Source organism: Tenrec ecaudatus, chromosome 5 (genome assembly GCF_050624435.1).
Source record: "Tenrec ecaudatus isolate mTenEca1 chromosome 5, mTenEca1.hap1, whole genome shotgun sequence".
NCBI lineage: Eukaryota > Metazoa > Chordata > Mammalia > Afrosoricida > Tenrecidae > Tenrec > Tenrec ecaudatus.
In genome coordinates, this window is record NC_134534.1 from 151638805 (window position 1) to 151654285 (window position 15481).

A 15481-nucleotide genomic window follows, 5' to 3' on the forward strand; every position below is an offset into this window, starting at 1 on the left:
GGGAAACAGCCTTCCCTTCCGGCTCCCCCGTGGCCCTGTCGGCGGCAGGAGGTGCACTGTGTAATTGCTCCTCATTGTGCAGGCCTTACCGCCGCTGACAGCAGGGATATCGGATCAGAGCCTCAAATTATGTTCTCAGAAAGATCTCATTTCTCGCTCCCGTTCGTAAGTGAGTTTTCCCGGGAATGTAATAAGCCACAGCGGAGTCGGAGTCCTGGCGGCTCCCGGGCCCTGGGCCTCCGCCGTGGGTAATACTGGGCTGTCGTAGAAATGGTTCAAATTGCACAGCCGTCATTCGGAGACTGAGCTCCAGCTCCACGCCAGGGTCTTTATAAATCTGCTTTCAGTCACTGCGTGATCCCGCCAGGCTACTTCTCTGAGTGGGTGTGCCCGGGGGCTCCGTCATCCCACCTAACAGTGCTCCTCCCCGCCACATTAAGCGTGGGCTTTGCCTCTCCCCACCAGCTCCTTTACTGCCCCGCGCTGGCTGTGCTCTGGGTACCTAGCACAGGGAAGTGGCCCAGCATGGAGACAGGCATCCTAGACGGGGCCCAGAGTACCTGGGCACCTCCCCAGCTTTGCCCTTGGCGGCTGTGTGTAACCCAAGGCAGGTTCCCAGGCTTCCGTTGCCCATGTGTACATCAAAGTGGACTGTAATTGGCTCTATCCAAATATATACCTAGAGATACCAAATAGATACTGAAAAATGCTAAGAGATGAGTACCTTCAGATTTCTCCTAGACTGCTGTTATTCTCCGTAAAGCCAAATGTGCCAAAGCACCAGGTGATGGATGGCCTCCATCCCGCCACTTCGCCTGGTGGCCTGGCTCAATCAGCTCATCAGGACATGTGTCCTGGGGACATGTGTTCCTTCCTTGATAAAGGTGCTGTGTGAAACAGTTGTGCTCCCTGGGTGACCTTCCAGCACTCAGCTTCGCTGTCCAAACCCGTCCTCTCAGTAGGGGTGGGTCTGTGCAGCCTGGCCGCCAGTGCCAGGTTTTGCTAAGGTTGTGCCCTGTCCTCTCTGTCCAGCCTCCGGCCGAGGCTGAGACACAGCATCCAGGGTGCAGGTGGGGTTAGAGGCACGAAGCTGCTTCAGACTCCGGGAGCAGAGATGATCACAGAGGCTCGCCCACTCACTTCCTCCACCTAACCAGGCCCCCTGTGTGTATTCCAGGTGCACCCTCTGCTTCCAGGCACCCTGAGTGTCAGGATCCATGACCTGTGTCTGTCCTTCCCGACCCCGGCCAAGGCTGACATTTCCATCTCGGACATCCAGGAACTGTACATCCGCGTGGTCGACAAGGTCTGTGTAAACTCCGGGATGGGCTCCTCCACTGATCCTCTGAAACCAGAAGCTGTGTGCCCCACAGCCACCTAGGGAAGGGGGGGAGCATTCTGTTTGCCTTTGTCCTGGTCGCTTCCCGAGGAGCCGTCTTCCACCTCCACCACCCCACGTGGGTGACCCAGAGGAACCTCTGCCATGACACTTTCTCATCTCAGTGGCACCTGACTACATCCTCTGCCTCGAGATGAGGATTTCTCAGCATTGGGCCGCTGTGGGGAGGGAGCAGGCTGCCCATTAAGGCCCTTGCTAACTCCAGTTTGGGCTTCCGGGGAAGCTGGGTGGCAAAGGAGTAAAACATACTCAGGCCGTGTGCTTCGGCAGCAGGACTGAATGAAAGAGTCAGCTTACTCGCGCCTGTGGAAAAGGGAATTTTCCTTCCTCGATAGTAGCAGGCTTACAGAGGACTGCCATCCCGTTCTTGTTTTCTGGGCATTGGAAGGGGGGCGGGGGATTCACTGCGCACATATATTATTAAGCTCCTATTGTGTGTCTAGGAGCCCTGGTGATGTCATGGGTTATATATTAGGCAGCTAACCACAAGGTCAGCAGTTCAAACCCCCCAGTTGCTCCAGAAGACGAAGATGAGGCTATCTGCTCCTGTGAAGATTTACAGCCTCAGAAAGCCAAAGGGGCCGTCTGTAGGGGCACTAGGAGTCAGCGTGCACTCCGTGGCAGTGAGTCCAGGCAGAGTTACTGCCTGGTGCTCTCTCTAGCTACTGTAGATTAGCTCTCTCAGAGCCGAGGCCGTGATTACCTCCATCTAACTCTCCCCAAGACCCTTGTAAGCCGGAAGCGCCCAACAGGTTTCCCTCTGCCGACTAGGGCGATTGTTCCTGATTTCCTGGTCGATGGGCTTGAGGTTGGGGGGCGGGGTGCGTTATCTCAGAAAGTGGTGAGATGCTGCCCGTGGTGGGATCCATTGTTGAAGCACTTTCCCTGCATCTCTGTGCACCACCACGTAGGTCGAGATTGGGAAGACGGTCAAGGCCTATGTCCGCGTGCTGGACATCTACAAGAAGCCTTTCCTGGCCAAGTACTTCACCTTTATGGACCTGAAGCTCCGAGCAGCCTCCCAGATCGTCACCTTGGTGTAAGTGCCCTTCGGGGACAGGGGTGGTTGGTCTCCGGGAACGGTGTGACCCCAGATGGATCTGCTGGTGGTTGGTGGGGTATGTGTGTGTGTGTCTGCCTGTGTAGCCCAACTTTGCCCTCCGTTCCAGAGCCCTGGACGAAGCCCTTGACCACTTCACCGCCACGTTCCTGGTCCACGGTGTGGCCATTGGCCAAACCAGCCTGACGGCGACCGTGATGGACAAAGCTGGACAGAGAATCAACTCGGCCCCACAGCAGATTGAAGTAAAACAGCCCCTGTCACGTGTGTGCTTGCCTGTGCTTAGCCAGGGGTTGGAGGTGGTGTGTGTGTGTGTGTGTGTGTGTGTGTGTGTGTGTGTGTGTGTGTGTGTGTGTGTAAGAGAGAGAGAGACAGGCTGGGAGCTTTAGGGACAGCCGATGGCAAGGCCATGCCAAAATCTGGGCTCCTCAGTGTTTGTGGTCTAAAGGCAGCTTTTGCCAGCCCCGGGGGCCTGGGCAGCACAGCTAGACTGTGGCCAAGGGGACAGTGTCGCTCAAGAGCCTGGTAGTGGCATGTGTTGCATATCCAGGGAAATGGTAGAGCTTAGCGCACACCTTGAGCTCCTGTCCATGGTGAAGTGGACGGACAGGTACCGACTCCAGAAAGCAGTGGCTGGGCAGGAACTCCCGGAGGATGTTGGGCCTTGTGGGGAGGAGCTTCCCGTCCATCCTAAGGAACGTGAGAGCAAGTATCCGGGGCCAGGGCTCTGCACGGGATGCTCACAGCAGGGACATCATCAGGAGGACGGTCCTCGTCAGGCCCTGATGTCCTGGGCCCTTGTCCCTTTGTGTGACTTGGGGGCTGCGCCCTGGCATGAGGACTGACCAGAGCGGAAATGACGGACACTACGTCCAAGTTGATCCCTTGGCAGCATCAAACCACGTGGCTGTGGCCAGGTCCCCTGTGGGCTGCGGGCTCATGAGTGCTGGCGGGTGCTGTTCATCCACATTCCTGAGCAGGAGCCTGTGTTTTCTGCCTCTAGATGAACATATGCTCCTCTTTGCCTGGTGATGAGGAATCCATCTCTGCCTATAAATAGCACAGCCCTACAAAGGCTAATCCTCACTCACCTGCTGGACAAGGGTTTCCAAAGCTCCTTTCAGGCAGGGGACAAGAGTGGGCAGGAGAAAGGTGGTGGGGCTCTGCCCTGTTACGGAGTGGGCCATCCGCATCCCCAGTCTCCGGCCTGGGCTTCCCCTTGCCCCCAAAACCCTGCCCCTCATCTGAGAGGATGGGGGAGTCAAAGCCGAGAGCCTTGTGAAGGCGGCCTCTCAGTCAAGATTAGGAGACGTGTGGGAGAAGAGACAGCCGCCCCTCCCTTCAAGTTGGGGCATCTTAGAGGCCACGTGAGCTTACAGCAGAATTTCTGGGATGGCTGCTTAAGCACAGATTGCAGGACCCCCTACACACACACCCACACACTCCTGTGCAGGTTTGGGGCTGGGCTGGAGGCTTTGCTTTCTAGCAAGTCCCCAGGTGCTGCTCCTGCTGCCACCAGGGGCCCACGCTTTGAGCAGCTCTGCTCCGGTGGGATGTCTCAGGTGAGATCCCGGATGAGCAGATGCCCTTCTTTCATCGGGCTCCTCATCTGCGGCGCAGTTGGCCAAAGGCAGCATGCCCTGGGGGGTGGGGGAGGGCAGCCGTGTCCCTGGGCTAACAGCCCCGCCGGCTCCCCTGGAGTGGACTCCAGGCCCCATGGACCGTCGTCCAAGCAGAGCAATGACTGGCCTCATGTCTCCCCTTCCTCTAAAACCCAAGAGTTGTGAGTTTGGGGCAGATGCCCACCCCCGTCCCTCCTCTCTCCACACCCAGGTCTTCCCTCCATTCAGGATGATACCCAGGAAGGTGACCCTGATCATCGGGGCCACCATGCAGGTAAGAGCCACAAGGCCTGGCTGGCAAGGAAGGGGCTGCCCGCCACGCCTGATGGGCTTTGGTAGAGTGGCCGGGCCGGAGGTGTCACTGATAGCCCCGCTTTTCCCCGCCACTCCAGATCACGTCAGAGGGTGGCCCCCAGCCTCAGTCCAACATCCTGTTCTCCGTCAGCAACAAGAGCGTGGCCGCTGTGGGCAGCACGGGGCTGGTGCAGGGCCTCACTGTGGGCAACGGCACAGTGGCTGGCATCGTGCAGGCTGTGGATGCCGAGACGGGCAAGGTCCTCGTGGTGTCTCAGGTACGGGGAGTTGACTCAGGGGCCCAGGGCACTTTCCCCAGAGAGGGTGCCTGGGTCCCACCTGGGCTGTCTGGTGTGCGCTCAAGCAGCCGTGGCAGCCCTGTTTGTCAGATTGGGGCTTGCCTCTGGATCCTCTGGTTCTGCTTCCCACGAGGCTGTTTCCCCCAACCCCCTGTGAAATGGGGCAGCACCTAGCCCCCAAGGCTGCCCTGCCCCAACCTGAGCCCCTCACTCCTCTAGCTCCTCTTGGGACATGCTCTCCAGCAACCCCTGCCCACCCCTGCCCCAGCACGCCCCAGTGTGCAAACACGACTGTGGCTGTGCTGTTGTGTCAGCAGGTGCTGCACTGAACACCTCGCCTCTGCCCCTGCATGCATGCCATTCCTGCCCCATGGCAGGCAGAAGGCCTGTAGCTCGGAGGAGAAGGGGCTGCGCCTGGGTGGCAGCTTTGGGAGCCTGGCATTAGAGCATCTGATCCTTGTATGCGGTCAGCTCAAGCAAAGCTGAAGGATGGGGTGGAGAGGATGCTCCTGGCCCTCGGGGGTGTCCACTGATAGCTTTTGCACAACCAGAGATCCAGCCTCTCCCAGGTGCCTTTGTTAGCATTGGAGACGCTTCTGGGTGTCTTCCGGGTCAGCAGAAAGCCAGGGAGGCCTCCTTTGCAGGGTGGTGTCCCTGTCCCGAGAAGCTGTGACCCCAGGCAGGGAGAAGCACTTAATCTGTCTGAGGCCTGGCTGTTTTCTTTCTTTGCTTCTCTGGGAAGGATATGGGAGGAGCCCCCCCCCACACACACACACATTGTGAGCAGGGCCTGAGGACCCTAGGGTGGCCCCATGGTGCCCTGGGTCTGCTCAACAGCAGCTCAGAAAGGGCTGCTCCGTGGACCTCGCTCACAGCTGGGTCAAAGCTCGGTCAGTATGAGCAATGCTGCATGCCAGGTCATGGGACTGCTACTGTTCCCGAGAGAATCGGCCGGTGTCCAGCCGTTTCAGGAGGCAGCATATGACCATGAACCGATGGTGTTGCCAGAAGAAGTCCAAGCTGCACTGAGGGCACTGGCGGGAACCCCCCCCCCCCCCCCCGGGAAGGGATGGGACGCAACCCGAGAAGTTTCCACAAACTGATGCAGCACTGGAAGCGCTCACTCGTCTCTGCCAGGACATTTGGGAGACAGCTTGACAGCCACCACCGACAGGAACATGCCCCCAGAGGCAGGCACTCCCCAAACTGTGAGGGCCAAGGAAGAAGGCTGGAGTACCTGGGAAGCTGCCTCGGAGCGGAGGGGAGGGTGTGCACGCACAGCTGAGTGCCTGCACTTGACTTTGATCCGGCATTGAGTCTATTGGTTGGCTTCATCTCCCCGCAGTTTTTGTGTCTGCCTGCAAGTGTCCAAGGTGAACCAGACGGTCTGAACCACTGGGTCGCCTACCTCGATTCTGGGTATTGATTTTGTAAAGACGGGAAGCAAACTCCAGAGATGCTGAAATCTGCCCCTCTGTGGCGAGCTGCAGCGTGCAGCCGGGCCTCTTGGAGCCGAAAGCTTCGGACCAACCCGGGAGGCCTGGCCTTGTTTTGTTTATTTTCTCTAAAGAAAGGGTTCAGGGTGCAGGAGCAGACTGGGCTTTCCTGTTCTGGGGAGCTCAAGTAGCTGAAAAGTCAGTTGGTGGGAAACTTAAAGACACACATTTGTCCTTCTGCCTCTCCTCTGCGTTCTGACCTCCCAGGACACCCTGCCTTTCGGGGTCCCCCATCTGGTGGGTGGGAGAACTGCAGGAGACACATCCTGGTGCCCCTGGTACATAGCCGCCTGTGCCATCCTCAGCTTCTCTGCCCCTTATCCAGGGCACAGAGGCAGCGGGGTGCCAGGACTAGCAGTAGTGAGGAGGACAAAGAAGGAGGGGAACAAAGGTTGAGCATATGGGGCGTGCCAGGTGACAAATCACAGGCACAGAAGGTGGGATCCGCGTGAGCTCACAAAGTTGAGAGTCTTAGTAGTCCAACATCAGCGCAAAGTCTATAGCACTGTGAAGTGACCAATAAAAGTCATATTTGGCCAACTGAACAGGAGCACAGAGTTCGGAATGAAGAAGGGGATAAATTGCTCTAATCAAACTCCACTTGGACCCTGCCTGCACATTGCTCTGTCAGACATGGAAAGAGACAAAGCTTGGTTCGGTGTTGGGAGGAACTGAGGGTGCCCGGCCTAGAGAACAAACCTGTCTCTGATCTAGAGCAGCTAGAGCTCTGAGAACCAGGCCGGGACCCCCAGAGGATGGGGCAGACAGGAGCCAGGCCACGTGGGGACAAGCTGCCACAGGAAGATGGACTGAGAGCTGGACACACTGTGTGCAGGTACCTTCCAGCCAGGTGACTGAGCTGGTGGCAATAGGGACTTCCCTCCCTTGGAGGGGTCCTTTCCTCTAAATCACCTGCCTCTCGCACAGAGTCCACCAGTCCATCTCCAGGCAACCTGAGCCTGAACACCTTTTTCATAGGATCAGGTGGAGGTGGAGGTGCTGCTTCTCCGGGCAGTGAGGATCCGGGCCCCCATCACGCGGATGAGGACAGGGACCCAGGTGAGGTGTTCTCGCGAGACTTTGGATGAGGTTGGAGAGGTCACCCACCGTCTACCTCTGAACCTTGAGACCCTGAGAGGAAGCCTCCAGACTTCCCGTTCAGATCAAGTGGGCACCCTCTCTGTTGTTTGTTCTCCGCATGACCCTCCTGGAGGGCACAGCATTCCTCTCCTTCGCGTGCTGCGCCCGTGTGGTTACTGACACCTGCTGCTTCTCGAGACTTGCCTGCCCACACTTGGACCAGCTCCTGGACCAGCCTGGCTCCAGGCTCATGCTCCACTGGCCTGGTGTTCTCCATGCTTACTTAGTGCTCATGGCAGACATGCGGCCAGCAGCAGCGATGTCTTCCCCCTTTCACAAAGCGGGGATCTTGGTTGTTCAAAGATTCTCTTGCTTGCCCAGTTTGCTCAGCCACTGTGTATTGGAGCCAGGGAGTCACCCAGGCAGGTTGGCTCCCAGTTCATGTTCTCTTTAGCAGCATGGTCTCCTCTCTGATGTGTGCTGGGAAATCTGCACCTGTGCCCACCTGTGTCTGCAGGGAGCACCTGCTAGCGTGGGAGGAGAGGGGCCACGGGGCAGTAAGGATGTGCTGTGCTCCTCCGGGTCTGGAGACGGGCCTCCCTGTCCTGAGAGCTGAGCTACCGCGTGGCCGCCCGTAGACTGGGCCTGTCCTCAGCATCATTGTTGGCTTTCTCAAACCCTCCCGGACATGTGCCAAGCCCTTCTCGAGCCGGGGAGGCACTGAGCACAGTTCCCAGACCTCAAAAGGGAGGGAGACCCTCCCAGCAGTGTCCCGTGTTCCAGGGCACCCTCAGCCTGCCCTTGGGGAGGGCTCCTGCCCTCGGGTCACCGAGCTTGGCTTCCAATTCCCAGATGCCGGTCTACGTCACTGGGATCACCAGCAGCCAGAACCCTTTCTCCTTTGGCAATGCCGTGCCGGGCCTCACCTTCCACTGGTCTGTCACCAAACGGGACATTCTGGACATCCAGGGACGGCACCACGAGGTAACCGCAGCCCTGCATCTCTGGCCAGTGCCCTGGCGGGAGCTTTTGACCCCGTCTCCGCATAGGGTCTGCCCCTCTACCCGGCTGTCACCAGGACTCACAGACTCCCTGCTCCAAACAGTGTCCACACCCTAAGCCCTTCCCCGTGTCCAAGACCTCATTGTAGTGTGTGTGTGTGTGTGTGTGTGTGTCCCCAGCCCCCGCACCTGGTCCGCGGCCCTTCTGTGTGTGTGTGTGTGTGTGTGTGTATGTGTGTGTGTGTGTGTGTGTCCCCAGCCCCCGCACCTGGTCCGCGGCCCTTCTCATTTCAGAGAACCATGTAGGAGGCCGAGAAAACAAGAGCCTAGAAAGGGACACGCTAGCACAGCGGTTCTCAACCTGGGGGTCGAAGGAAAATAACTTGATGACCTGTATTCAAGGGCCACAGCACGGGGAAGGTCGAGAACCACTGCTCTAGCAAGTCCCAGGGCTGGGACTTCTGAGTGTCTTTCTGAGATGGGCCAGACTCCCCTCCCCTCAGGCCTCAGTGGGGGTCCTGCCCTCCTGGGGGTCTGGGTTGCAGAGCCCACCAGACCCCTCTGCTCCCCGAAGCCCAGTGCGGTGACGGGCTTCACCCAGGGCCACACAACCCGCCTGTGGAGACGGGGCCCAGAGCCGGGCTTCTTGTGGGCCAAACCCCACCGCCCCGCACGGGCTGGGCCATGCCACACAGCCTCCACGTGGAGGGCTGATTCTGAGAAGCCGCTGATCGCGGTGTCCAGCAGCAGCCTAGGGTCCAAAACCAAACCAAACTCCCTGCCCTCGAGTTGATTTCAGGCCATGGCTGCCCTGGGGATATTCTACAACACCCCCCTGCCCCCGGGGGTTTCTGGGGATGTAAACCCTCGTGGGAGTGCCAAGCAGCCTCGACTTTCTCCTGTGGGGTGGCTGATGGTCTCACACAGCTGCCCCGTGGAAAGCAGCCCGCTGTGCGACCCCCAGTGCCCCAAGGTCCCAGGGTGGGCTCCTAAAGTCAGCCCTGGTGTAGGAGGCACCTGGCTGTGTCCCGGACGCATGAGCTCACAGAGAGCCTTGCTGAGGGAGAGACTTGCGATGATGATGGGACCCAGCAAAAGAGCAGGAAGAAGAGTCTCGGCAGGCAGTGTTCAGCAGCATTGTGGGACAGCATCCCATGAGAGTCCTATGGCGCCCTGACCGAGTCTTCCTGTGACCCAGGGCGTCACAAGGCTCCCAGGGAGCCCACGCAGGGTGTTGTCCTCGGGCTGGGCTGCCCTGGGGTCTCTGCGGAGTGCAGGGAGGACAGTGGCCTCCCGGCAGGCAGGCGGCTCAGAAGCAGGGGCTGGGGCCCCTAGGTCTGCTGCTGGGCTCTTAGCCTCTTGGGGTGCGGACACTGGGGCCCTTCCTGAATGTGCTTCTCTGCCCCAGGCAAAGCTCCAGCTCCCGTCGCAGTACAACTTTGCCATGAACGTGCACGGCCGAGTGAAAGGCCGCACGGGCCTGAAGGTAGTGGTCAAGACCCTGGACCCCACGGCTGGGCAGCTGCATGGCCTTGCCCATGAGCTCTCTGATGAGATTCAAATCCAGGTAAAGGCCAGGTGGGCAGAAGAAGGCCACACACAAGCAGGAGAGTGAGTGCCGCAGGAGGTGGGAGGAGTACCTCTCCTCCTCAGAGGGCTGTGCAGAATGCATCCTGGGAGGGCTGGGGTGTTGATGCCCCGAGGCATCCTCAGCCAGCAGGGTCAGGTGGCAGTAGGAGGGGTGGTGGAGCACCGTGGGCAGAGCTGTGGGTACCCAGTACTGGGACTGGCTGAGGGCCTCTTGGAAGAGGTGAGGTTCATGCTGGTGGTCAGACATGGAGGGGTTGACCAACAGGCCAGGAAGAGGGACTAGCCTGGGTGGAAGCCAGGAGACCTGGGATCCTGGGATCTGCTCCATATGTCACAGATCATTCTGAACTTGGTGCCTTCCCGAGAGGAAGAATCTGGGGGAACCTCTGTGCTGGGCCGATGAGCTCATGATCTGTGTTTATTTAACAAACACTCCTCTAGCGCTCAGCAGGGCAAGTCTGTGCCTTCACGCCCACCATCCCAGTGCCACTGGCCACAGCCGGAGGCTAGGTAAAGTGACCTGTTCAGGCCAGGTAAGCACCGCTCACTGGCAGCCCGGTAGACATTAAACTCATCATTTTGCAGATGAGGACACCAAGGCAGGGGTGAGACAGACTGTTGAGACATAAGCACTCACTCTAGGTGAATCTAGCACCCAGCCCTCTTCCTCCACCAGCACCTCTGCCCAGCCTAGGCATGGGCCTCAGCGAGCCTGGCCATGGGCCTGGGGGCCGGTCTGTGAGACAAGGTGACCCAGTGCCTCTGGAGCATTGTAAGCCCCAATGTCTCATTGCCCCGAGGGACGCAGTCAGCCTTACAAAGAACACTAACCCGAAGTCCCTCCATGCCCTAGAAGTGGCTTCAAGTTGCCCCCTTGAGCAGAAACCAACCATGAGAGCAGCTGTCCCTCCCTCACGGTGACCCTGTGAGGGTTACTGTGCTTCGTGAAGATTTCAGTGGCTGACGTTTTAGGGGTCAGTGGCCCAGCCTTTCTTTCAAGATAACCCCGATGGACTCGAGCAGCCATCCTTTCAACCAACAGCAAATGTGTTCACCGTTTGCCCCCTCAGAGACTCAGGCTTTAAAAGAAACACTCACTTGCCATTCCAGCCCCTGCTGACACATACACACACACTCATACACACAGATGTAGATGCACACACATGCAGATACACACAGATACACACATAGATGTACACACTGACAGACATAGACCCACAAACATGTGCACACAGATACACACACGCAACATAGATACCCAGACAGGCTGACATAGAGGCATACACACAGATACACATGCATACAGAGAGACAGACACAGGCACACACATACAACACCCATGGACATAGAGATGCACACCGAGGCAGACAAATATGCACACGCGCACACAGGCTAAAAACAGTGAAGTCCCAGCACCCATCACGGAACTAAAGATGGCACTTGGCAGCTTCCGGGTTTCATCACCTCGGCTGAGTCAGTAACAGCTCGGTGTCTCAGTTTCCCCTGACAGCAGATGGGGCGGGAGCAAATCAGAAGCTGGAGCCAGCCCACGGATGCAGCTTTTTGTCTTTCTTGATGCTATTAAATGAGTTTTACTTGTCGGCAATGTGTAAAACCAGCAAGATTCGGTGTCCAAATGCAATAGGCAGCCTGACCCGAAAGCTTGCCGTTTTGCCACGTGGTAAAATCAGCAGGAGGTGAGTAGTCGCCTTCCCTTTAAACAGGGTTCTGCCTCCGGTTTGCCACAGTCCCCACCATTCCCTGTCGTCTTCCTGACAGGGACAGCCACCATGCCCCGGGGTGCCTCAAAAACACTAGCTGTCTCTGGTCAAGAAAGAGGGCTGACACGGAGAAAGACTGCGTGCTTGGGTGCGTGTGAATGCAATCTCTATGCAGTAAGCGTGTCACAGTTGAACTCCATGAAGCTGCTCCCCTCGTGGTGGTGCCTGGCAGGCTAGAGCTGGCATCTGAGCGCACCCTGGAGAGGCCAAAGCCCCAGCTGGCTGTTTGTCCAGGGCTGTTCATCATTCACCATGTCGGGAGCTCACTCTGCTCACTGAGACAGGCCTTGCCAGACCTCTTAGCTGGAGAACTCAGGGTCCAGATGAACTCTAGAACACGATGAAGCCAGAAAGGAGAGGAGTCTGGCCAACTTCTTCCTGGAGACAATCAGTGAAGCTATTAGAAGCTGGCCCAGGGGCTCCAGCCCTGAGGATCCAGCTGGTCTGGCCAGAAGCTGACAGGTTGCTTATTATACAGCTGGAACTGCCCAGCATGGGATGCCCCTGAGCCAGGCTTGAGGGCCAAGGCTCCTGGCAGCCCTGGATTTCTTGGAAGGATGGTGACTGCTTTAGAATGTGTGCAGAGATGGTTCTTGAGTTCCCCGGGTGAGCGCGGCCACATGGGCTCTTAGAGCGCCTGGGAGTCACAGGGACAGCCATCAGGCTCCTCACCTCCTGGACAGAACTCGCCACTCTGGTCCATCCCAGCTGTGACAGTGTAGTGGGGGGAGAGGGCAGACGCGACCAAGACGACGAAAAACAATCAGTTGTTCTGACATGATCTTACTCGATCCTCGCCCTCAGGAAGAGCTGCTGGAGATATGGCTGCCCTTGGCAAAGTGTGCTGAAGAGCCCAGGTGCCCGGCTAGCAGAGGAGCACGGGGGGGGGTGGGGGGTGGGGGGGTGGTTGAGAGGCCTGTCTTTAAAGAAAGCAGCCATCTGAGGGAGGATTTAGCTAAGTCCACACAGAAGCAGCACACCAACCTGTGGGATCCAAGGATTGTACATAATAAATCCACATCTGGAGGAGGGAGCGGTGTCAGAGGTTAAATTCCAAGCACCCAATTTGCAGAAGGCTGTAGCTGACAGTGGACCCCAAAGTCCATTGGTAGCCTCCCCATGTGGATTGAGCCTCCACTGAATCGGCGTCACCATAGGCCAAGGGCGTGGCTAGCCTTTCTGTCTGACAGGGAGCATCGTGAAATGGATCGTGGGATGTGTGGTTAGGTTAAAATGCCACACCGGACCATTGGGTTTAAATTTGTTCCCGTTTTAAAACTGCTATGCCTTCTTTCCTACTGAAATTTCACTGTCTTATTTTGTCATCATGGTTGGGGTTTGCTTTTTGGTCGTTGTTTTCTATATTTTTCTGTATAGGGAATCCAGGATAGATAATCTATGGAGAAAGTAATGGGCACAGTCATTTCCTAGGGATGTGGCAGGGAAGGTCGGGGGTGGGAGCCAGCAACAGTGAGGAAAGGACGGAGACAAGGCTCTAACATGGATTGTGGAGATGACAGCGCAGCTCTTCATGTGATTGAACGGCTGAGCTGGGTGCTGGGTGGAATACATGCCAATGCAACTGTTTTTCCAAAGGGGGGCAAGGCCCTGTGCAGGAAATGGTCCCGAGCTGTGGATGGGGAAGAGCAGGCAGCCTGGATGCGAGAAAGAAACACTAGACAGGGCAGTGACAGCTGAGCAAGGCCCCGGGCCCCTCCCTCTGCTGCCTTCCTGCTCACTGGGTCAGACGGGCTGCCAAGAGCAAGCCAGCGGGCAGGAGAGGCGTGCATTTCTGACTCCCCGAAGCAGCTCCCTGTGGAGGGGCAGCAGTGCAAGGCAGCCTGCTTTCTCCTCACCCTTCCTTTGACCTTTAAAAGGTCAGCCCTGACAATCAGGTCACCAGCCACCACCACGTAGCAGCTCGCCGTGTGGTGCTGCCTTGGTCGGCTGACCGTGAGACTGGCAGGTAAACCCACCCGCCGCTCCGTGGAAGAGAGATGAGGCTGGCTGCTCCTGTAAAGAGCCCATGAAGACTGGCCATCGTGGGAACTCTGTGGGCTCAGGAGGATTCAGAGTCGACCCCATGGCACCGGGCACCTGGGCTCGCAGCGGGCAGGGAAGATAGAGTACCCAGATGTCTCGGGTAGGAAACTGAACCCTGAGTTCATCCTGACTCACAGTGGGTAGTGTCAGGGTAGAGACTGCGCTCTCTAGGGCAGTGGTTCTCATCTGGTGGGTCGAGACCCCTTTGGGGATTGAACGACCCTTTCACAAGATTCGCCCTGATTCATAACAGTAGCAAAATGACGGTGATAAAGCAGCAATGAAAATAATTTTATGGTTGGGGGTCATCATGACATGAGGAACTGTATTAAAGGGTCACAGCATGAGAAAGGTGGAGACCCACTGCTCCGGGAGTTTCCGGTGGCTCGCTCTTTTAATAGGTTGCCAGGCCTTCCCGCCCAGGTCCCTTCCGGCGGACTCAAACGGCCAACCTTCCTTCCAGCTAGCAGCCAACAGACGGCATTCATGGTTGGCAGCGCCCAGAGACTGGGAGGGAATAAAACATGCCTTCTCTTCCAGGTATTTGAAAACCTGCTGCTGCTGAATCCTGAAATAGAAGCAGAGCAAATATTAATGTCGCCCAACTCATTTATAAAGCTTCAGACAAACAGGTTTGTGACTCAGCCCCTGTTCTGCGCAAGGTTGAGGAGCCGTGCTCGCCTCCGACGGCTCATTTGTCAGAGCTGTCAGCGCTGCCACGCTTTAGCGAATCGCGCATCTATCTGGGCCTGGCGTTTGAAGTGGGTACCGCTGCTACATCCTTCTCTCTGCTTCCAGCTCCCTCGCCTCCTCCCTGGAGCCCTGGAGCATGCTGATGCTCGCTGCTTGCCATCAGTATTTAACGGGAATTGCGCCAGCGTGCGCCATGTGGGATAGTTTAAACGCCCCTTTACTTGTCAAGACTCGCCAATCAAAGCACTGGTCCCCGGGCCAGCGGCTACAGCCTCACCCGGAAGATGTTAAAATGCAAATCTGGGGGCCACCCCAGACTGACTGACGGAGAGCCTGCATTTTAACCAGGTTCCGGGGGATGGGCATGCATGTTCATGTTGGAGACGTCCTCATCCACACACGTTTCTGCCGGTCACCCAAAGGGGGTGCCTGTGGTCGGGAGGTACCCGTAGAAGGGCTGCAGCTGCTGTGTGGAGGGACATCGGGACCACGGGACTCTCACACACATCGCATTCATTATACTCACTGCGATCCGTCAGCCAAATGATTGACGTGCCTGGGTCTGTGGTGGGCTCTGAGCACTCCGAGATGAAGGGCCTGCAGGAGCCGTGAGGAATGCGGTGGGGAAGAGGGAATATCGTGTGAGATAGGCTGTAATAAAACGTGACGAGCCCAAAGGCCTTCACTCTGGATTCGGGGATGATGTCCCTGCTTCTTGAAGGGTGGGTAGGAGTGTGCCTGGTAAGGGACGAGAGGGCAGACAAAGGCAGTCGATGTTGCTGGAAGTTGTTGGCAGAGGGTCTGCAGGGGTGGGGCAGACAGAGGGGAAAGTACTGGTCCCAGGAGCTGGAGAGCTGTTCTCACCGTTGCCTTATTCTATTAATGAGCGAGAGTATGAACTTCTCTTTGGCTGGTCTTCGCTGCATCGCGCCCGTACAGTTTACAAGCCACTTCTATTAACAGACCTCGCAAGTAGGACGGGGCGGGGATGCTTCCCTCTCTGCAGTGGAGGAAAACAGGCCAAGAAGCAAAGCGCCGGGCCTCCGGGCACACAGCTGTGTGTACAGGCTGCTGGGCCAGCGCTGATTTCTGTCCAGCTGAGAGGCCCATCTGATTTCCAGCA

The 15481-nt window shown here is 57.5% G+C and overlaps 1 protein-coding gene across 1 annotated transcript in view; it reads left to right on the top strand.

The window, feature by feature from the left end:
• The window catches only part of NUP210 (nucleoporin 210), an 88007-nt gene that overhangs the window by 58673 nt on the left and 13853 nt on the right, over positions 1 to 15481 (top strand). Inside the window, exons 21-29 of the mRNA XM_075550895.1 lie at positions 1178 to 1306; positions 2311 to 2438; positions 2569 to 2704; positions 4293 to 4355; positions 4474 to 4653; positions 7149 to 7229; positions 8103 to 8234; positions 9660 to 9818; positions 14206 to 14297. Of these exons, the coding sequence (XP_075407010.1) occupies positions 1178 to 1306; positions 2311 to 2438; positions 2569 to 2704; positions 4293 to 4355; positions 4474 to 4653; positions 7149 to 7229; positions 8103 to 8234; positions 9660 to 9818; positions 14206 to 14297 (1100 nt within the window). The remainder of the gene's footprint in view (positions 1 to 1177; positions 1307 to 2310; positions 2439 to 2568; positions 2705 to 4292; positions 4356 to 4473; positions 4654 to 7148; positions 7230 to 8102; positions 8235 to 9659; positions 9819 to 14205; positions 14298 to 15481) is intronic.